Source organism: Cololabis saira, chromosome 16 (genome assembly GCF_033807715.1).
Source record: "Cololabis saira isolate AMF1-May2022 chromosome 16, fColSai1.1, whole genome shotgun sequence".
In the NCBI taxonomy this organism is placed as follows: Eukaryota; Metazoa; Chordata; class Actinopteri; order Beloniformes; family Belonidae; genus Cololabis; species Cololabis saira.
The window spans coordinates 37,208,775-37,226,865 of record NC_084602.1 but is presented as its reverse complement, the minus strand read 5'-3'; the positions used below and the strand labels follow the sequence as shown (position 1 = coordinate 37,226,865).

Here is an 18,091-nt window from a genome sequence, read left to right as displayed (position 1 = left end):
ATAATAATAATGATTATTAACTAACATATAATCACAAATATTTTATTTTCAATGTCCTGTTAGCAATAACTTTATTTGTTTTGGAAACATCAGTTCTTCCCCTCCTGGACATGTCAACTGCCATGTTGTTATTCTTTCACAAATATGGTAAAAATAGTAAAAAAAAAAAAAACATAATTTTATTTAGAATTTTGTTTAAAATACAACTGTCAACTCCTTTAAATCAGACCTAAAAACATTACTGTTTACTGAAGCGTACTCCTAAATTAAATACTTACCTGCTGGACTCTACTGCCCTGACTTTAACAACTTGTGCTTTTTATTATTTTACTTCTTTTCTTATCATTTTATTTCATTTATTTGTTATTTAAGCGTGCTCTTAAATTAGAATCCTGTGCATTTATTATTATTATTTTACCTTTTTTATTATTTTATTTCATTTTATTTGCTATTTACTGTACAATTATGGCTTGCTGCTTTTAATGTCGATGTAAAACACCTTGAATCAGATTCTGGGTTTTGGTTCCAATATTCAGGGTTTTAGTTCTCAGATTCTGAGATTTGGTTCCCCGATTCTGGTTCTCCTATTCTGGAATTTTGGTTCCCAGATTCTGGGAACCAGCACTTTTAGATCTTTTACATTTAAATGCTGCATTATTTAAAAGCTTTGGAGGCTTCTCCTGCTCACCAACAAGTTTCCTCCAGGGTGAATCAGCGACTACAAGCTGGAACATGTTCTTATTTCCTTATCGTACTGGTTTCTTGTCCACCTTCTTTACTCCTCGTCTTCGCTGGGAGACGAGCCGAGGACACGCAGGACGAGCTGAGGCACAAATCAGATTAAAAATTCTCTCACAGCAGCAACATTTCTGTTTCAGCGCTGCAGAGGGATCAGACGGAGGAGAGACCGTCTTTCAGGGAGTTTTGTGAAGACCAACATTAAATATTAAGTCTGCCGCTGAATTTCGGCGTCAGCTCAGAGAATTTTCTTTTTCTTTGTAAAATCACCGGCATGTCGACAACAAGGCTGTTCAGCCGCTCTTTTTAGTTTTGCTACTAATGATTGTTTCCTTATTTCATGGTTGTGATTCTCAGATTCTGGGTTTTGGTTCCCAGAGTATGAGTTTTGGTTCCAAGATTATGAGTTTTGGTTCCCAGAATCTGGAATTTGGTTCCCAGAATACGAGATTTGGTTCCCAGAATCTGAGTTTTGGTTCTCAGATTCTGGATTTTGGTTCCCAGATTCTGGATTTTGATTCTCAGATTCTGGATTTTGGTTCCCAGATTCTGGATTTTGGTTCTCAGATTCTGGATTTTGGTTCCCAGATTCTGAGATTTGGTTCTCAGATTCTGGGTTTTGGTTCCCAGATTCTGAGTTTTGGTTCTCAGATTCTGGATTTTGGTTCCCAGATTCTGGATTTTGATTCTCAGATTCTGGATTTTGGTTCCCAGATTCTGAGATTTGGTTCTCAGATTCTGAGATTTGGTTCTCAGATTCTGGGTTTTGGTCTCCAGATTCTGCTTCCGTCCAATATGCAGTCAGTATTCATTTGTAAACCCGGTGTTAAAGATGTAAGTTTAGTTCCTCATCATCGGTGGTCAGCGTGATTTGTAACTTTCCAGAAGACTCAGGAAAACAGAAATCAATCAGAGCTGCCAGACCAACCTCCTTCTGGACGGATGGAAAACTGTTCTGGCTCTAATTTATAAATAAATATATTGTTTTGTGTCTCCAGGCCTTCAAATGAGTAACAGAATTAAAACCAGGGGGAAAGGTCTGTTTCAAACCTCTGCTGTTTCCTCTAACTCCACACAGGTCTCAGTATTAGTATTGACCAGCGGCAGCTCCTTCTGTCAGTCGGTCTCCGTGGAAACGCCACTTGTCACTTCCCCCGACCATCAGTCTGCCGCATGTCAAGTTGTTCATCCGTTCATCCGGACTTCCCTTCCAATACTTTTATGGGATAAATATGACTGCGTATACATTAGGGGTGTGCAAACAAGGGTACCTCACGATTCGATTCGATTTCGATTATTGGAGCTTCGATTCTTCGATTCTTCGATTCTTCGATTCTAACGATTGTCGATTCGATTCGATTATTGGTGCCACGATTCTTGGATTATTGTGATTTTTAATGCTTTTTTCCATACAAGATTGATTTTGTCTTCATCTGTGGCTAAATTTGTAAATAAATAGCCAATCAATTAACTCAGTTCCTCTAACAACACTCATTAAGTAAATAACAAGGTTTTTTGAACCTTTGACATGTATTTTTCAAAGACACAAAATAATATATTTTATGACTATGTAAACATTTGCTCTTTGACTTACTTAACTTTGACCAGGGAAAGCTGCACTTGCATGAGAGCGCCCTCTATTGGTGGAAAACACTGAAAACGGTCAAGCCCTGGATTTAATGAGTTCATTAATTCAAGTAAACAAGATATGTACTTAGTGTAAACATATTTGCCATATTTCAAGTGAACAATAAGAAATGTGCATTCTTGAAAATGAAATGATTCAGCAGCTTATTCAGTCTGGAATCTGGATAAGATAACTTTTTTTTTTTTTTAATTAATCTATTCCAAATCGTCACGTGACGCATCGCGATGCATCGACACATCGATGAATTGCACCCACCCCTAGTTTCCGTGCATCAATAACCCTTTTAAAACCCGAATATTAGCAATAACCCGGTTTTGCACGGCCATGTAAACACCAATAACCCCTTTGAATAACCTGAATTTGCTCATATTCTGGTTATTAAAAACCTGAATATGAGCCCTGGGTTACTCCTTTAAAACCTGAATATTGGGTCATGTAAACACCAAACGGAATATCCCCATCAAACGGAACATGAATTTGTTTTCTGCACATGCTCTGTTCACAAGGAATCCTGGTCTTTTGAGTCCAGGAAGTTCTTATAAACACGGAGAAACACAAGACCAGGAGGAGACTAATCACTTCATAAATGTAATGAAGGATATGAACATTTCTGCATTTGTAGACGGTAGAAAGTACCGGGATAGAAGATTTACAAGAAGGTGAGAGAAAAGTTGTGCGAAGCAGCATTTGTTTTGAATTTGGATACAGGAAGAAGAAGCAAAAATGACGGTAATTGCGTCATGATGTTCTCCGCGCGTCACTGGTTTGATCCAGATATTCAAAATCCCAATTTGCTCACGCATGTAAACGGAATATTGAGAATGTTTCAGTAACCGGAATATTAGCAATAATCTGAATTTTGACTGCATGTAAACGTAGTCTATGTCTCTGTCAGTACGTGCACATGCAGCGATTCAAACTGGTTGGAGATCATTTGCACACATCGTACTGACTTTTAAACTGCATGTGAACACCTTAAATCAGTCAAGTAATCTGATCAGACTGGATTCATCAACCCGCTTGCAGCACCTAGATAAGCCAGTCGCAACCGCCTTGTTAATGCCATGTGTACGGAGACATGGATATTACAGTCTGCGCATGCTCGAGAATTTCCCCCGGGTGGGGATTCACCCGGAAGTGAAAGGAGACGACGCAACGCTTTTTTTTTTTTTTTTTTGAGACGACGCAACGCTGCTCAGTAGTAGCTCCCTGGGGTGTCGTGTGACTGCTTCAGGGGTGTCGTCAAAATATTTCCTATTCTGACATTTCATATATAAATACTGTATTTTCGCGACCATACGGGCGCCGTGTGAAAAGGCAATAGCCTCAGTCTTATGTGTCATATTTCTGTATTTAAAACACACACGGCGCACCGACCGAAACGGCACACACACACACAAGAACACACACACACAAGCACAGGAGTGTGCGTATTTAAAAATACAGCGGGAGCAAAACTTTGTTTGATTGTAGGCTACTTTATTTCAGTTTTTACATTAATCAAACCCATTAAGTCTCATCCTCTGTTTCTGTATTAAAGAGCTCCGCTAAATCAGCTGTGCCAGTCCGAATTCCTCGCTGTCAGAGTCACGTTCCGTGCCGTGCGGTGCCTCGGAAATGCACGCTTTTGCAAAAGCTCGCAAAATAATCCCAGCAGACACGTTAGCCCACGCATCAACAATCAATCTGCAAACTGTGGCATAAAAAAAACAAAATACGCCATACCCTACGCCGTAGGCTGCGTCTATTTAACGCGGACCTAATGCCGCGTTCCATTTATCCTCGGAAGTGGGGATTTCCCAGTCCCCAGTCGGAATTTTCAACTGGAACGCCCCTCAAAGTGGGGTTTCCCACTGGGAAAGTGGGAGTCTTCACCACCCCCGAGTTACCATTCCAAGATGGCTGCCATTCCCAGTTCCCACTTCCGATTTCCGAGGTAAATGGAACGCGGCATAAACTCCGGAGCCGGCAGACAGAAATCTCTAAATTTCGGAGCAAATTTCTTAACAGGCGTAGCTACAACTGTTAGATTTCATCTATTAAACCAACATCTTCCTAAATGATTTATTTCAGCCGGCGTGATTCTCAACAGAGCAGCGTCCCAGAGAGAGTTTCTCTCCCGGGGCTGACGCAGCAGCTTGACCCGGCGGACACGTCTCTTCTCGGGCTGTGAGCTGAGGCTGCTCCCCGGGGGCGGCGGCTCTTCTCATCTCCGAAAACATCGGGTCAAATTTCTTAACAGGCTTTATTTGGATAAACTGAGCCCCGGTTGCAGATCTTAAGGTTACCTTTATACCTGAAAAAATATTAAAACTTAATAAAGTGCAATATTAACAGCGCTACAGCTGAAATTAAAACAGTTTTTGGCTCTCTGCTTCCTGATCAGGTTAGGGATGAAAACGAGGGGGAGTAGGAGAAATGGGACAGGCACCTGGGCCAAGTGCCCTAGATCTCAAGTGCCCTAAAATCTCCCCCTTCTTTTTTAGGGGTTAGGGAAGAAAAGAAGTGCGAGTGGAGAAAAGAAGGGCGAGTGAAGGAGAATTGGGATTGGCCCTTAGAATGCACTTTTTCCTTTCCTCGTTGTTAAGCAGAGGTCAACCGGAAGTGGCTCTTTGTTGAAATGGTTACCATGGTTACCTCGGGTACAGCGCCACCTAGCGTCACGGAGTCAGCCATGCTCTGGTTACAGTGGTTTATTCAATCTGATTCAGTCTGATCTCAGAACAGCATGTGTAATCAGACAAGTGATCCAATCTTCTGCATGTCATTATCTGATCAGATCTCCAACCACCTTGAATCGCTGCATGTGCACGTACTGTGTGTTTCCCGTTCAAAGTCCCTCCACGTTTCTTTCTCTCTGCTGTAAATCCTCGACGAGCGCTGGCGAAAGGTTGAGCTGTAGCAAACGCCGCGCCGCGGCCCCAACTGCCCCCCCCCCACGTACCGAGGCCGAGACTGTCGCAGTGGCCCAGAAATAACAGGTGGAGAGCTGCAGAACCAGCTCCACGTTCAGCAGGACAAACATGACACGGAACCAAAACTAATACTTAATAAATCCTGAAAAAACTGGACATTTATTGTTACAGATTAATCAGAATAAATCTTTGAGGGGAAAACCGCACGTGAATCCACTGATTTATGTTAGTAGCAACGCTGATGACATCACATGCAGCATTTGCAGGTGTGAACTGTTTCAGGATCCAGGATGCATAGACGCTCCTTCACAGTAACCTGGCCGGCCTTCGGCTGGAGGATCCAGGTCCTGATCCAGGTTTCTTCCCTCTTACCTGCCGTTTTTTATGTCATAAGTGCTCGGGCCTAATTCAAACCATCATAATCAGGAGCAGAAGAGGTTTAAACCTCCTCCTCCGTGTCTCCACTTCACCCTCCATGTCTTCCTTTCATGGAGTCTGGATTTGGGGTTTTTACTCCCGGATTACATTGGCTTGGGGAGCTCAGTCCGCTGATCTGTTGTTAATAAGCCCTCCACCCCCTCACCCTCTCACCCCCTCACCCCCTAACCCCCCCACCCTCTCACCCTCTCACCCTCTCACCCTCTCACCGCTCCGCCTGTCACTTTGTTGTCATGCATGATAATTGTCAGTGTCAGACATAAACGACCTTGGACGTGAGCCTGTCCCGCCTCCTCACTGCAGATTGACAGGCGACTGATTTGACCCGTTTCAGAACCGTAAAAACAAAAAAAGCACAACTGAGGAAGTCGGTTTGACCATTATAAATGATGGAGAGAAAAGTCTTGATGCAGAATGAGGATGAAACAGAGTAGACAAAACACTGTTAAGGTTCCCACCGTTAATCTTTTTTCTGCATCCTGCTGCTCTGCAGTTTGGGTTTCATCAAGTAAACATCCCACAATATCACACCGAGCAACATGATCCGTGTGATGGCAAAGAGATTTTGATTTCTTGGTTCTTAGGCTGCTTTCAGACCTGTTTGTTTTGTTCCGATTCAGGCGCTAAATCGATACAGTTGTTTCGTTTTTCGTTTGTGGGGTTTGTGTTCACAAGGCAAACGTCTATAGCTGTTAACAAATGCCATTGGCGAACCAACTGCTCTCTGATTGGTCAGAAATGAACGCGGAAGGAGTTTCCTCTTCCGTACCCCGGGAAAAACAACAAACCCCTTTCACAGAGAGGGCGCAGACCGCCGCCGGCTTTCCCGTTCATGTATGTGCTGCCGGTGCAAGAGCAGACCGCCCTGCAGGCGAGAGGGCGCTTGCCGCCGGGTTTGCGCGGCGCAAACCCTGCCCGAATTGAACATTTTTTTATTTCACCGTGGGACGACATCTCAGCACGTCCAATAGGAGAGAAGGTGGTGGAGGCTGCACCGACTCCTCTCCTTGCGCCGCGGCAGCACATACACATGAATGGAGTTGTATCGGTTGCTGTGTGGATTATGTTCTCACTGCAAATAAAAAAAACGCACCGCTCCAGGTCTGGAATGGAATCGGGCCGAGAACTAGGGCTGCAACTAACGACTATTTTAATAGTCGACTAGTCACCGACTATTGAAACGATTAGTGGACTAATCGGATAATTAGTAAAAAAAAATTAAATTTAGTATGAGGTTGCTTTAATTATGTGGCAAATGATGATAAACAGCACAAGAAAGATGGCACTAGAGCCCTGCTATAGCGGGACTTTTTCCTTCATCCTGCTATAGCGGGAATGTTTTTTTCATCCTGTTCCCGCTGAATTTCTGACCATTACCGCCTCCAACGTGTGTTACACTCCCATCCCTCCCGCAAAACTCTGAGAATTTATGCCCGCACGGCGCGCAATAATAGAGATGCATTGATTTAGTGTTTTCTCCCGTCCCGCAAGAGAAATGTCCAGACAAATCTATCTGATTTAATGTTAAAATGATCATTGTGGAGTTTGATGGATAATTGACAGTTCATAAGCACCTGACTGAAAATTAGATGCAAATCCTTCAATTTTCATCAACGCACAAGCCTTTTTTCGCTTTTCGCGCTGCATCAATTATGATTGAGGTTATAACGAGAGTAGCTGTGAGTGGCTCAAATAACACTAATAAATAACATAAAATAAACAAAGTTTAGAATGAAACAAATTAATTTAACAAATGAATCGCTTGGCCATTACATTGCTGTGGGGGGAGAGAATGTTGCTGACAGACTGCGGTCCCGTGCGTCTCTCTTCCAAGATGCTCCACAGACACTAAACGCAGTTTCTCCAAATATCTGACTTAATTTAATACTTTGTCAGGCATGGAAAAACACGTCTGGCGACAATTTTGATTATCGATTTTTGTCGACAACGTCGACGAATCGTTGCAGCCCTACCGAGAACCTAACCTTAACCTCTCCTGGGATCTCGGCTCGCTTGTTTTGTGCCGTTTCCGAGCGCGATTGCTGTGTTCACATATACCAAACGATCCAATCTTTAGGGGGAAACGCTTCCTGTTCCGGAACAACTGCTGCAAACGGGACAGGTGTGAAAGTACCCTTAGATTCTGGGTTTTGGTTCTCAAATTCTGGGTTTTGGTCCGTGCTACATTTATCGTTGCATTGACTGGATAATAAAGACACCTGTCAGAAACCGTAGGTGGATATTAGTGAGTGCTTTGCAGCTGAAGTGGAATTTGAACATAGCCGGGCTTTAAAAGTGAATTATGGGACGTGAAAGTGATGCTCCGACCGTACAAATGTCAAAGCGTCCACAACACCAACAAGGACATGTAGCTGCACGTTTCATCTCCATATGTACATTTGCTGAGCTGCTGCTGTTTCATCTCCGTGACAACCAGAGAGATCACATGATGACGTCTGTCCGCCCCGTGCAGAAACTCTGGTCCATGTGTGCACAAGACTCTGCCCTGCTATAATTTTGGTTTGATTTCTCACATCTGTCATCTCCATGCCGAGTTTCGTGAGTGCATTTCCTCTATTGTGGGATGTTTAAAGCAGATTTCAGGAGAGACGACGGAGCTGCTGAGGGAAGCCGTTCTGTAAGAAAAAGGAGAGGAAGACTCCAGATGAAGCTCAGAAAATAAAAGAGAAAGACAGTGGAAGTAGTGAGCTTTCCTTTACCGGTGTGGTCACTCTTGTCTCGGCGTGTTGCACCTAATGCTGCAGATATTCTGCATGCGGAGCACAGACAGAGCGGCGACAGCTCTGAGAGATTCCTCCTGGAGCGCCGCCAGGTCACTGCAGACAAGGATGTTTCCGTGGTTCGGTAACGCCGACCTGGAGGATAATCTGAGCTCGGTTAAATAACGTCCTCTCGCTGACGGAGGTCACGGCCAAAACATTGTCTGAACTTCAGACAATAGGCTGCACCGCTCTCGTCTGAACGGACCTGAGACATAAGGCCCAGTCCCAATCCCCCCCTAGTCCTACTTTTCAGTCCGACCCCTAAATTTTGCACGTTCCCGTGAGGGTAGTGGTGTCCCAATTCCTCTTTGCATGTAGGGGTAGTGGACATAACGAGGGCTAGTGTGTATGAATCTAGCCCTTCAGAGCGAGGGATTTCAGATGCTGACTCATCGGAGGGCCCGAAAAGGGCCAGAAAAATTTCCCAGAATGCTTTACGTCATCATTTGGAGACTGAATCAAACAAAAAAGACATTTCTAATTTTTGTGAATAAAATCAATATTTTGAGTTAGTTTCTGCACAAAAATGTGTTTTGATTACATTTCTAGCGAGAAATATATATTTTACTTTCATAATATTCACTCAGTGAATGTATATAATCCATCACTTGCCCGTTGTTGCAAAGATCTCTTCAGAATAAAGGCTGATTTATGGTTCCGCGTTACACGCAGGTTACGCAGCGGCGCGCGCCGTACGCCATAGGCTACGCGTCGATTTAACACGGAACCATAAATCAGCTCAGCCTCTGGGTTTTGGTTCCCAGATTCTGAGATTTGGTTCTCACATTCTGGATTTTGGTTCTCAGATCTTGGGTTTTGGATCACTGAATCTGGGTTTTGGTTCCCAGATACCCGAACAAACCAAAGCGAGACAGAAGCTTTACGTTAAGTTCGCCTATGACGGGTATCGGGGTCGCTGTTGTCCTCAACATTAACTAAAGTGAGATCTGCTGTTTTCTACCACAGATCTTTGTCAGAGTTTCCACCGGAGCAGATTTAGATGCTCGACACGTGTTTGAAACCACAAACCCATCATGCAACAGTTTGATCTGGAGCCCTGCTGTGATTTATGCTTAAGAAGCAGGATCTTCCCGTCTCTCTGTCATCACCATCATCATCATCTACTTGCAGGCGTGTTGCATCAAGCAGGAAGGAAATCTCAGCTGTCAGCCGAGCGTTTCCATCAGTCGTTGTTTTTACCAGGAGGAAAATCCTGACCTTTCCCCTTCCCGCTGTGAAACCTTACAGTTGGTCTCCACGGCGACGGTTGATGGCATGCAAACTCCCGTCAGCCGTTGATTAGTTTGTGGTGGCGAGTCGTCCTCCTGCTCCCCGTCAGTCTCCATGCGGCTGCAGGAAGGATTTTCCTCTCCGTTCAGCCTCGGAGCCCCTCAGACTTTCTGTTGCCTAGCAACCCTCGGTCCAGCGCCTCCATTTATTTCACACTGCTGCGAAGAGACCGAGGACATCGGCGGTGTCATCAGAACGGGAGAGAGGGGATCTCCCAGCTTGTGTTCATCAGTATTCCCGTCCCGTATTTCACCTGCTGCAGATGGATTTTTCTGCTGTTGACACGAAAGTGTTCCCGCCTGTCGAGACGGTTATCAGCCGACGCTGATTCATGAGACCTCAAACGGGTTTAATGGCCACCCGTTTGTGAGCGTCTTAAGGGCCTGATGGTGCTGTTCCTCGGGGTGAGATGACGCACTGGCCTGTGATGTGATATGAGTTTTCACGGCGTCCGTGTGAAAACATAACGTCATTTTACTTCAGGAACAGGATCTTCTGCCAATGTTCAACACCGCTCATGTTCCTTCCTTGATCCGTGTTCCTCCCTGAATCCGTGTTCCTCCCTGAATCCACTGTTCCTCCCTGAATCACTGTTCCTCCCTGAATCCATGTTCCTCCCTGAATCCCTGAATCTGTGTTCCTCCCTGAATCCCTGAATCTGTGTTCCTCCCTGAATCTGTGTTCCTCCCTGAATCCCTGTTCCTCCCTGAATCCCTGTTCCTCCCTGAATCCCTGAATCTGTGTTCCTCCCTGAATCTGTGTTCCTCCCTGAATATCTGTTCCTCCCTGAATCCCTGTTCCTCCCTGAATCCCTGAATCTGTGTTCCTCCCTGAATCTGTGTTCCTCCCTGAATATCTGTTCCTCCCTGAATATCTGTTCCTCCCTGAATCTGTGTTCCTCCCTGAATCCGTGTTGCTCCCTGAATCCGTGTTCCTCCCTGAATCTGTGTTCCTCCCTGAATCTGTGTTCCTCCCTGAATCCCTGAATCTGTGTTCCTCCCTGAATCTGTGTTCCTCCCTGAATCTCTGTTCCTCCCTGAATCCCTGTTCCTCCCTGAATCTGTGTTCCTCCCTGAATCCGTGTTCCTCCCTGAATCCGTGTTCCTCCCTGAATCCGTGTTCCTCCCTGAATCCGTGTTCCTCCCTGAATTTTGTTCCTCCCTGAATCTGTGTTCCTCCCTGAATCCCTGTTCCTCCCTGAATCCGTGTTCCTCCCTTAATTTTGTTCCTCCCTGAATCCGTGTTCCTCCCTGAATCCGTGTTCCTCCCTGAATCTCTGTTCCTCCCTGAATCTGTGTTCCTCCATGAATCCCTGTTCCTCCCTGAATCCGAGTTCCTCCCCAATCCATGTTCCTCCCTGAATTCCTGTTCCTCCCTGAATCGGTGTTCCTCCCTGAATCTGTGTTCCTCCTTGAATACGTGTTCCTCCCTGAATCTGTGTTCCTCCTTGAATACGTGTTCCTCCCTGAATCTGTGTTCCTCCCTGAATCGGTGTTCCTCCCTGAATCGGTGTTCCTCCCTGAATCTGTGTTCCTCCTTGAATACGTGTTCCTCCCTGAATATCTGTTCCTCCTTGAATCCCTGTTCCTCCCTGAATCTGTGTTCCTCCCTGAATCCGTGTTCCACCCTGAATCTGTTCCTCCCTGAATCCGTGTTCCTCCCTGAATCTGTGTTCCTCCCTGAATCTGTGTTCCTCCCTGAATCGGTGTTCCTCCCTGAATCTGTGTTCCTCCCTGAATCTGTGTTCCTCCCTGAATCGGTGTTCCTCCCTGAATCCGTGTTCCTCCCTGAATCTGTGTTCCTCCCTGAATCGGTGTTCCTCCCTGAATCTGTGTTCCTCCCTGAATTCCTGTTCCTCCTTGAATCCATGTTCCTCCCTGAAATCCTGTTCCTCCCTGAATCGGTGTTCCTCCCTGAATCTGTGTTCCTCCCTGAATCCGTGTTCCTCCCTGAATCCCTGTTCCTCCCTGAATCCGAGTTCCTCCCTGAATCCGAGTTCCTCCCTGAATCTGTGTTCCTCCCTGAATCCTGTTCCTCCCTGAATCCGTGTTCCTCCCTGAATCCGTGTTCCTCCCTGAATCCGAGTTCCTCCCTGAATCCGTGTTCCTCCCTGAATCCAAGTTCCTCCCTGAATCCGTGTTCCTCCATGAATCCCTGTTCCTCCCTGAATCCCTGTTCCTCCCTGAATCTGTGTTCCTCCCTGAATCTGTGTTCCTCCCTGAATCTGTGTTCCTCCCTGAATCTCTGTTCCTCCCTGAATCTGTGTTCCTCCCTGAATCTGTGTTCCTCCCTGAATCTGTGTTCCTCCCTGAATCTGTGTTCCTCCCTGAATCCGTGTTCCTCCCTGAATCCCTGTTCCTCCCTGAATCTGTGTTCCTCCCTGAATCTGTGTTCCTCCCTGAATCTGTGTTCCTCCCTGAAATCCTGTTCCTCCCTGAATCCCTGTTCCTCCCTGAATCCACGTTCCTCCTTGAATCCGTGTCCCTCCCTGAATATCTGTTCCTCCCCGAATCTTGTTCCTCCCTGAATCCTTGTTCCTCCCTGAATCCGTGTTCCTCCCTGTATCCTTGTTCCTCCCTGAATCTTTGTTCCTCTTTAAATCCATATCTGGGTTCTGTCAGTGGTTGACATTTCCCCCAGTTTGTGTTTCTGTTTTGCCCCGCCTGTGGTCCATCTGTCCTGATTGTTCACACCTGTGTCTCGTTACCCCCTTGTGTATATCTGGTCTTGTCTTTCCTTTGCTCCTTGTGGTTCCGTACTGTTTTGTTATTCATGATCCCAGTTCTTGGTTTGATCCTGCGCTGCAGTGTTTTTTGTTCTTTTGCTTTTGTGGAATAAACCCAGTTTTTTGGAACTTCTGCCTCTCGCTCTCCTGCATCTGGGTCCTCATCCAACCACCCCGTGACAGGTTCCTCCCTTAATCCCTGTTCCTCCCTGAACCCGAGTTCCTCCCTAAATCCCAGTTCCTCCCTGAATCCATGTCCAGAGAAAGAGAAAGAAATCCCTCCATCAATCACTCGGATGATGCTCCTTTAATCTCATTATCTGTATTCCTGCAGGACACCTGATTCAGCGCCATCTCATCCAGTAGCAGCGTCATTCATGTTCCCCTCCGGTGGGATTAACGGAAAAGGGCACCGACTGTTATTTGTTTGATTACCTCCTGTTCGACGAGCGCCCCGCTGTTATTCTCTCAGCACTCCTCCATCATCCCTCGCTTCCCTCTCTCTCTCTGTCCAGGTGGTCCGGGACCAGATCTCCCACTGTACGGTGAAGCTGCGCCAGACCACCGGGCTGATGGAGTACTGCCTGGAGGTGATCAAGGAGAACGACCCCAGCGGGTTCCTGCAGGTGAAGTACAGGTGGAGGGAGGGAGGGATGGATGGATGGATGGATGGATGGATGGATGGATGGGAGGATGGATGGATGGATGGGAGGATGGATGGATGGATGGATGGATGATGGATGGATGGATGGATGGATGGATGGATGGATGGATGGATGGATGGATGGATGGATGGATGAGTGCATGGATGGATGGATGGACAGATCACGATCATTTTCTTTGAAGTTTCCAGGGACGGATGTTCAAGTCCTTCATTTAGTCTAAACCCTGAATCTGAGGGACGTTAACGACTCACCGGAACTCAAATGTTTGCAGACGATCCCATGTTCTCCCCGTCAGGGTTAATCCGTCCCGTCCTCCCCCCAGATATCGGACGCTCTGATCCGGCGGGTGCACATGACGGAGAGCCAGTGGGGGAAGGGCACGCTCACCCCCAGGATGACCAGTGACTTCGACCTGACCCTGGACAGCGGGCCGCTCCTGCAGACCATCCACCAGCTGGACTTCGTACAGATGAAAGGTAAAACTACGGTGGCCGAGACCCACCATTGCTGAAAATAAAAGTAACGCTGCAAACAGAAACAATCGCTGATGCAAATAAAAGAAACGCTGCAAATAAAATAAACCCCGCTGCAAATAAAATAAAAAACGACGCAAATAAAAAAGGCACAACCAAAGTGAATTACCGGGGACTATTTTTGCCGATGCACCGGTGTTGCACATTAAAAATTACACGTAGCGATGTTGAACACTAACCTTTTCACTTATTTTCTCGTTCGATGTTCTTCTTATTCTTCGCTCTTCTTATTTCTTCCTTTTCACTTACATCCTCTTCGTCTTCTTCTTCTCCTCTCACGTAAAAAACACCGGTGCATCAGCAAAAATAGTCCCCGGTAATTCACTTCTGTTGTGGCTTTTTCATTTGCAGCGGCGTTTCTTTATATTTGCAGCGTTTCTTTTATTTGCAGCAGCGTTTGTTTTTATTTGCAGCAGCGTTTGTTTTTATTTGCAGCCTTTATTTTATTTGCAAAGTGTTTATTTTATTTGCAGAGGCCTTTCTTTTTATTTGCAGCGTTTCTTTAATTTTCAGCAATGGCGGTCTCGGCCACCGTATAAAACCAGGAGGTCCGGTGTGTTTGTGACGGGGGCCGCGACCGATGATGATAAATCTCGATTTCGATCAATATAGTCGTAACTTGTTTGGCAGCGAGGGCTGGGGATCGATTCAAATGTCAAGAATCGATTCGATTCCCGATTCTTAAGATTCAGAATCGATTATCAGGATTTGATTTGATTCGATTCGATATTGATTTGGGTTAGTGTTATTAAAACAGTTTTTTGAGCTGTTGCATGAATTATATGACTGTAGTTCTGCAACATATTAATACTAGTATTATATTGAGATTCAACAGCAAGTATTGGCAGCTAATGATGCTGTAAGGACCAATCAGCTCCCAGAATGCTGATAGAACTGCTTTCAGAAACATCGTGGGTCAGAATTATCAAACAGATCCAGGGAGGAAACAGAGACGGATGAAATCAGTTTTATTTTTTAAAACATTCCGTTTAAATTTTTTCAATTTTCTGTGTTTTTCGGTTTAGCATTTTTTTTTAATTTAACCCCAAGGCAGTATATAAAGCAATTATTACTGAAAACTTGAATGTTTTCATACTTTTAAACATATTTAAAGGAAAAAACATGGCAGTAGTTATTCTCATGTCCAACAAAACATTCAATTTTTGGGCATAAACAAAATAATACATTTATGTATTAAATAAATAACTAAGAAATAACTAACTCAAATATTCCTTTAATATCCATTTAAAGTACAAAAAAATAAAGAAATTACAACAGCTCAACAGCGCACGTGTGAATTACTGTAAATGATGTGATTACTGGGATTAAAGTTCACCAGGTGAAAAGGTAATAATGAAAAAAAAAATTGATCTTTAGACATACGAATTGATTTTTAGGAATAATATGAGAATTGATTTATAATCAGAAAATTGATTTTGTTCAACACGGGCCTATTGGCAGCGTCTTCTGGTGTCTCAGTATGCTGTAATCTGTAATTTGTCCTGTTTCCCCCGTCCCTTCCAGTCCCAGCCGCTCCGATGCTCCAGCTGGAGGAATGCTGCACTCAGAACAACAGCGCCACGTTGTCATGGAAACAGCCGCCGCTCTCCACCATCGCCGTGGAGGGATATATTCTGGAGCTGGACGACGGCAACGGAGGGCCCTTCCGGGTACGTTTCCCTCCGCAGGTGATCCCCGGGCAGGTAGTGGGTGAAAACATTACCTTCTCCTCCGCAGGTGATCTCCGCTCAGGGGATCTCCGGGCAGGTAGTGGGTGAAAACATTACCTTCTCCCCTGGGGTGGAGCACGGGTCCCAGCCTAAGGGGGGTGAAGCATTCTAGATGGGCCCTTGTGGCCTAAACATCCCCGTTAAAACATAATCGCTAAAAATGCCACAGATCAGCCCCTCTGACACACAACCACAGCAGGAGGAACACGGTCAGAACCTTCACATGAGGTTTCAGCACCATGGATTTACCAGTCATTATGTCAAACCTAATTAAAAGCCTAACGCAGACTTTAAGATATAAGTATCAAACTGGAGATAAAAATCAAATGACATCCAGTGATGTCTATGGAAGCCCATTTCTGCCAGTAAAAGAAAAAAATAGATGAAATCTTAGCCTTAAAAATAAAAATATCCCCACAGTAAATCATAATTATGACATAAAAACTCATAATTTCAATTTTTATCTCATAATTATGACTTTCTATCTCATAATTTCGACTTTTTATCTCATAATTATGACTTTTTATCTCATAATTTCGACTTTTTATCTCATGACTTACCGTGGGGATATTTTTATTTTTAAGGCTAAGTTTTCACCTTATTTTTTTTTCTTTTACTGACGGAAATGGGCTTCCATAGATGTCGGATTCGCCGAGTAGCACAATTCAGACACGTGTTCAACCTACACGACAACAGTTTACAATGTGCGACGACATGTATTTAACACAATGAGCGACACGGCGGTCAAACAGCAACAAACAATATAGGAAAGGCCATATATCCAGCGTCATGACAATGTTATCAGAAATAATAAATATTATGACAGTTTACCAATGATGGTTTCATCCAGCGGTGAGCAGAGAACCACAACACATTGCGTAGGCTACGCGGCGACACCCACCCTACGCCGTACCCTACGGCTTAGGCTCTGCGTTGGTGTAACGCAGAACCATAAATCATTCTTAAAAGTAAACAGACATGCGCGCACGTACCCGTTCATGACAGGCAGACACACAAGGGGAGAAGGGACTATTTCTTTCATTTTTATTTTTTAAACAACTTTATCCTCATGAACGCAATTGTTAAATAGTCCAACTTTCCTTATTTCATTCAGAACACTTTTTTTTCCTCTTGGGCGTGGGCCCCCACGGAGCAGTGGGCCCGGGGCGGCCGCCCCCCCTGACCCCCCGCCTGCTCCGCTAGTGCTTCTCCCTGAAAACAGAGGAGTGATACTGACACCTCACCCTCAGAGGACCGGTTTAAAGCAGCTTTCATCAACGAAAATTATGACTAAATATCGTCGTCAACGAACCTTTATCACCCGAGGAAAACGAGACGCAACGAAAATGCTGGTCATGTGACGATAACGATAATTAAATATAGAATGCAATATTGTAGACGAATAAAAACTAGACTAAAATGGTCCTGGACAATTCTGACTAAAATCACCATCCATCCATCCATCCATCCATCCATCCATCCATCCATCCATCCATCCATCCATCCATCCATCCATCCATCCATCCAATCATCTTTCCTTCCTTCCTTCCTTCCTTCCTTCCTTCCTTCCTTCCTTCCTTCCTTCCTTCCTTCCTTCAATCACCATCCATTCATCCATTCATCCAACCATCCATCCAAAGTTGCTGTCGTCAACAAACCTTCATCACCTGAGGAAAAGGAGACGAGATGCAACAAAAATGCTGGTCATGTGACGATAACGATAATTATATAATACAAAATCGTCGACGAATAAAAACAAGACTAAAATGTAGATTACAAAATAAAAGCTCTGCTAAAATGTGTCTTCATTTTCGTTGACCAAAACGAGACTAAATGTTCTACCAAAGATCCTGAATGTCCATGTTTTCAGTAGTTTCTCTGGTTTAATGTCCATGTTTTCAGTAGTTTCTCTGGTTTAATGTCCATGTTTTCAGTAGTTTCTCTGCTTTAATGTCCATGTTTTCAGTAGTTTCTCTGGTTTAATGTCCATGTTTTCAGTAGTTTCTCTGGTTTAATGTCCATGTTTTCAGTAGTTTCTCTGGTTTAATGTCCATGTTTTCAGTAGTTTCTCTGGTTTAATGTCCATGTTTTCAGTAGTTTCTCTGGTTTAATGTCCATGTTTTCAGTAGTTTCCTCTGGTTTAATGTCCATGTTTTCAGTAGTTTCTCTGGTTTAGTTCTGCTGGTGACGTTAGTCCTCAATCCCAGTCGCTACAGCAGGAATCAGATCCAGAATCAGCTGCAGAGTTAGAGGCTGATGCCGTTAACGCAGAGCTCTAGTTAACGTCCATTAAAAACAAAGTTACAGAGAGAAACGCGGGGATCTTCTCTGGACACACAAGGGGAGAAGGGACTATTTCTTTCATTTCTACTGAAAGTAACTGTAGCACGGCGAGTGCCACGGGGCCCGACCGACAGGATGGAGAGGACACGGAGCTTAGTGCAGAACCCTTTTTAGTAACAACGCCACACGCCCAGGACACAGTGCACAAGCACCTCACACCAGCAGCACCTCACGATCAGCAGATCCTCAGATTCAGCTTCAGTCTCCCTTATAAGGCTGGCAGGGTGGAGAGGTTGACGGGTCACACCTGTGTCCCATCAGCCTGAGTGGCTGCAGCTCCTCC

The 18,091-nt window shown here is 44.9% G+C and overlaps 1 protein-coding gene across 2 annotated transcripts in view; it reads left to right on the top strand.

Annotated features, from left to right (window-relative positions):
- trim9 (tripartite motif containing 9) overlaps nt 1-18,091 on the top strand; it is a 94,875-nt gene that overhangs the window by 50,836 nt on the left and 25,948 nt on the right. For both annotated transcript variants that reach the window (XM_061743787.1, XM_061743786.1), the window contains exons 4-6: nt 13,053-13,163; nt 13,525-13,678; nt 15,260-15,405. In XM_061743787.1, the coding sequence (XP_061599771.1) occupies nt 13,053-13,163; nt 13,525-13,678; nt 15,260-15,405 (411 nt within the window). The remainder of the gene's footprint in view (nt 1-13,052; nt 13,164-13,524; nt 13,679-15,259; nt 15,406-18,091) is intronic.